Source organism: Octopus bimaculoides, chromosome 1, assembly GCF_001194135.2.
Source record: "Octopus bimaculoides isolate UCB-OBI-ISO-001 chromosome 1, ASM119413v2, whole genome shotgun sequence".
NCBI classification, from domain to species: domain Eukaryota; kingdom Metazoa; phylum Mollusca; class Cephalopoda; order Octopoda; family Octopodidae; genus Octopus; species Octopus bimaculoides.
The window spans coordinates 22,425,458-22,430,520 of NC_068981.1; the positions used below are offsets into that span (position 1 = coordinate 22,425,458).

General features: G+C 39.1%; 1 protein-coding gene across 6 annotated transcripts in view; it reads left to right on the forward strand.

Moving 5' to 3' along the window:
* Positions 1-3,761: 3,761 nt before the first annotated feature.
* Positions 3,762-5,063, forward strand: part of LOC106884182 (glutamate receptor-interacting protein 2) — a 537,293-nt gene continuing 535,991 nt past the window's right edge. For 2 of the 6 annotated variants that reach the window (XM_052965774.1, XM_052965783.1), the window contains exon 1: positions 3,763-4,260. In XM_052965774.1, the coding sequence (XP_052821734.1) occupies positions 4,215-4,260 (46 nt within the window). In that variant the 5' untranslated portion in view covers positions 3,763-4,214. Of the gene's footprint in view, positions 4,261-5,063 lie in introns of all 6 variants that reach the window. The other 4 variants (XM_052965787.1, XM_052965793.1, XM_052965766.1 and 1 more) reach the window with 3 other exon arrangements.

Below are 5,063 nucleotides of genomic sequence, written 5' to 3' on the forward strand. Positions count from 1 at the left end.
AAAAATCAATATTTTATACGGCCTAAGGGTGGCGAGCTGGCAGAATCGCGTGTGTGTGTCCCGCCACGTTCTGAGTTCAAATTCCGCCGAGGTCGACTTTGCCTTTCATCCTTTCGGGGTTGATTAAATAAGTACCAGTTATACATTGGGTCGATATAATCGACTTAATCCGTTTGTCTGTCCTTGTTTGTCCCCTTTGTGTGTGGTCCCTAGTGGGCAATAAAGTAATAAGAAACGTTAGCATGCCGGGCGAACTGCTTAGCTGTGAAGTTAATACGAGAGTTTATGTTGAACTGTTTATTGAATTGTTGCCATTGTCGATTGGATTGTTGTTTAATTGTTGCCGTTGTTGATTCGTTAATCGTTGTTTTGTTTTCCATTGTGGGAAAATGGAGAAGGCGCCGGAGGCAGGCCCCCAGTTATGCGGCCGCAACGAGCAGAGGAGTAGACGTGCAAGAGTTAGAGGTCCGAGAAATAAAAGTGGCGCCCAGAAAGATGAAGAAGAGTGAAAACTTAATCACTAAGGAAGGTAACATACTGAAGCTAACGCCATCGGAAGAGTTATCGGCCAACCATGAAGACAGCCACGAAGAAAATAGAGATTGCAGCGATAGAAGCCATAGAAGAATGTATTAAGGAATTGAAAAGAGTTACAACATACGTTACGAGAGGGAGGAGATACACTATTGTGGAGGTGCGCTTCACAACGAAGGAGGAAGCAATAATGCACTCCACAGAGGCAATAAGGTCAGAAGAATGGGTGCTCTTGCCTTCGTACTGCGGCAAACGTGTGGCCAAGGTGCGTGTGGGTAGCGTGCCACCCGAATTAAAGGAAGAATGGCTGATGACAGTCATAACGTATAATATGAAAGACGGGAGGATTCTGAAGGCTACAAGGACCCTACAAGGTGAACTACTGGGGATATGGTATCGAATTAACGATTCAGGCAACAACGGAGGACTTGAACAGTGTGGTGGAAGAGATCGTGCTGCTAGAAGATGTGAAGCTGAGAGTTATTGTGGAGGGTAGGCCGCCAGTATGTTTCACATGTGGAGAAAGGGGCCACATGAAGGCATGGTGCACCCAAAGAAAGCAACAAACAGAACAGGAGAGACATTAGTGTGAACCGAGTAGTACAAGACAAGGTAACAGAAAAAGAAACGGAGAAGGGATTCACTATAGTTAAAAAGAAAAGGAGGAGGAATGAGTTCTCCGCCAGAGAAGCAGGAAAAGAAGAGAGAAGAGGTGAGGAAAGAAACTGTGAAGGAGGGCAGTAGGCAGGAAAAAGAAAGTAAAAAGAAAGTGGAGTTACCAGTGGAGAAAGTGTCGGAAACCCAACTGTATGAAGAGAGGCTATTTATGTAGGAAGAAAAAAGAGAACCAAAAGTCCAAGAGAAAGGGAAGAAGGAGGAGGAGAAGGAGTATGGCATTATGTGACGTACCCCAAAACTGTTGAAACAGAGAAAAAGATGATCAAGTTTCATTCAATAGTAAGAGTGAAGGTGCCTTCATACGTCTACGCGGAGGATATGAAGGCAATATTGATAGAATTGGAAAACTACAGAAAGTTGAAAGAGATATGTGGGGATAATGTTGACCCTCCAGGAGTGGAGGTGGAATTTAAAGAGTTGCCACCAGTGGTGGATTTAAGAGATATCGAACCACTAATGTAGTTCAACTAAAGACAAGTATGAAATTAAAGGGAAAAAAGAACAATTGTAAATAGTACATATAACGGTTCAAATGATACTGCATGAGAATGGGGTCCATGCGTCCGTTTTAATTTTTTCATTTTATATAACTTTCATTTCATTTACATTCATTTTATGTTTTTGTCCCCACTGTGGTCTTGTCCGTCCTTGTGGTGTCCCTATCTATATTTAGAGCCTTATGCCTAATAAAGAAATCGATATTTCGTCTACCGTTACGTTCTGAGTTAAAATTTCGCCAAGGTCGACTTTGCCTTTCATCTTTTCGGGTCGATAAATTAAGTACCAGTTACGCACTGTGGTCGATGTAATCGACTTAATCCCTTTGTCTGTCCTTGTTTGTCCCCTCTATGTTTAGCCCCTTGTGGGCAATAACGAAATAAGAATCGTTAGCACGCCGGGCAAAATGCTTAGCGCTATTTCGTCCGTCTTTCAAACTCTGCCGAGGTCGACTTTGCCTTTCATCCTTTTCGAGTTGCTAAAATAAGTACCAGTTGAATACAGGGATCGATATAATCGACTTACCTCTTCCCCTAGTGCAAAAAATTCAAACCAATATTTTATACGGCCTTTTACCTTAGCGGCCCGAGTTCGATTCTCGGCATGGAAACGCTACAATTTTAGGCGCAGACATGGCATGACATGGCTGTGATTAATCACTTGATTTCTGGTTTAGTTCCACTACACTGCACTTTGGGCGTATACATTTTGCTCTATCCCCGGGCTGATTAAGGCCTTGCGAGTGAATTTCATTGACGTAAACTTTGGAAGCTCGTCGTGTGTGTGTGTCCGTCTTACCGCTTGACATCCTATGTTGGGTTGTTTGCATCCCCGTAACTCAGCGGTTTAGCAAAAGTCACTGATAAAATAAGCACAAGATTTCAAAAAGAAATAAGCACTAGGGTTGATACATTCTACATTATTCTTTTAGGATCTTTTTTAAAACGGGGGCCACATTTTTCATTAACGAAACACTTTGGATTGGTTGAAATTATCGAAATAAGACAATTTTTTACATGAAATAAATTCGAATACAAAAATATTTTTCTGTTCTATAACACAAAATAGATAAGTATACGAAATTTGAAAGTCTTTCGGTACCAAAAACACTATGTAAAACATTAATGAAAAATGTGGCCCCCGTTTTAAAAAAGATCCTTCTTTTATTCGTTTATCCGTTTCAGCCCTAAAGCTATGCCCATGCTGGAGCGCCAAAATTTGAAAAAAAAAAGTGTCTTTTTGTTTTTAGGCGGTAAGTTACGATTTGATGGCAGTTTAGCTGCTATTTCTAATGTGTAGGGCGTCTCTGAAGAGGCTCAATAATTGGCTCAAGTCTTTATTTCCACAACTGTGTCATAAAGACGATGTTAACCTTGTTAGCTCACTCTTCTATGATTATTTAACCATCAGCGTTTGGTTCTCTTTTATTATCCAGTTCATTTTAATAGACATTTCGTCGTCTGCGTGTTTGTCTGTCTATCTCACTGTCTCTACCCCTCTCTCTCCCTTTTCTCTCTCAAATTCCCCTCTCTCTCCCTTTTCTCTATCAAATTCCCCTCTCTCTCCAACACATTCTGACCGCCTTTTATTATTATTTTTTATTATTTTGCTTTGTTCTTCGTCGGTAATAAAATCCGGTGTTTGTAAGCTTATGTCAGTGTGAACATAAAAATGGAAAGCAAAAAAAAAAATCCGTTATTTTCAATCAAACGCAAAAGTGTGTTTGCGAATGCCGGGAGAAACGAGACTTCGGAAACTGAAGATAACTTTGAAAGTTACCAGGCCGATTCCACCACCACCACCATTAGCATCACTATAACCATCAGCCAACCTGAACTTTCACCCCTCCCCTACTATGTACAACTTGGGGGAGTCTGTAGTGCTCTAATTACTCCGACGTTTACCATCAGTCTCTCTCTGTCTTTCTGTCGCCCTTCTCTCCCCTTCTCTCTCACACACATACTCACATACACAAACACACACACATCTATGTATTATACATGTATATATATACACACACACCTCTGTTTTGTAGTGCTATGTTAGCTTACTCGGCATGTTAAACTGCTGAAGAAAAAAAACAAAACAAACAAACTAGAAAAGCAGCACGTACCCCACCTACCACACTCCCAACACATATAACTCCAATAAAGTAAAAACAAAACAACAAACCAAACAAACAAACCAACAACAAGAAAACACATCAGTTACAGTCGTCCTTTCTGTTTCTGTGGCTTCAGGCTCCTAATTCTAAAAGCGAGATACCCTGATACCCTTATTTCACTCATATATAACATGACTTCTGTTCAGGTGCTGCACGTCAGCAACGACTTGCTCGGCCAAAACTAAGTTACACTGGGGATATTTAATTACAAAAACAAAAGGATAAAAAAGAGAAGAAAAAAAAAGACTGTGTGTGACGCCTGGATTTGATCTTACAATCATCTTATATATTGTTTACGTTTGATAAAATTAAATTTTCTTTTATATTGCCTTCGATAATTATGCCAGGTTGGAAACCAAACTGTTTCCGGACTTCTATAAACGAAGGTAAGTCAATTTACATTTTCTAAACGCAGAATATTAAATAATATATACATACATACGTACACACACGTCTATCTATCTATCTAAATATTCTATATACATGATGCACACATACATATATGAATATCAGGTTATTGAATGCACACACATATATACATGCATGATGCTTATTAAGTTTTTAAGCGCAATAATGCTCGAACTGTGAAATAAACTTTCAGCCCTTGAGTCACTTTCGTAACTTTCTACTGATTAAAAATAATAAAAATATATTAACTCATGTATTGAATCCTATTTTTTCCTGTTCTTCAACACCCCCCCCATTCACACGAAGTATATGTGTGTGTATGTTGTGTGTGTGTGTGTGTTTGTACATATATCAGCTCGAATTTGGCTGATGTCGACTTGATCTTTCATCTGTCAATAAAAACTAATAAAATACTGTGATTGATCTAATTGACAAAATCAGTTCGTTATTGATCTGACAAAGCCAGTCCCCCCTTCTCCCCGCCTACCAAATTTGGCAGCTTGGGCCAACACTACAAATCAATATGTACCAATGGAAGTTAGCAGAATTTTGCTTGTTACCTTCGATGTAATCAATATGTATATTCATATTTGAAATATATATTTATATATAAACACTGAAATACATTTATTTATGCACACTTGGAGATGTTTGAGTATGTATGTATGTACGTACGTATGTATGTATGTATGTATGTATGTATGTATGTATCTACGTGTTTATATGTGTATATGTGTGCGTATATATGTGTGTACATACGTATATTCATTTATACATACAA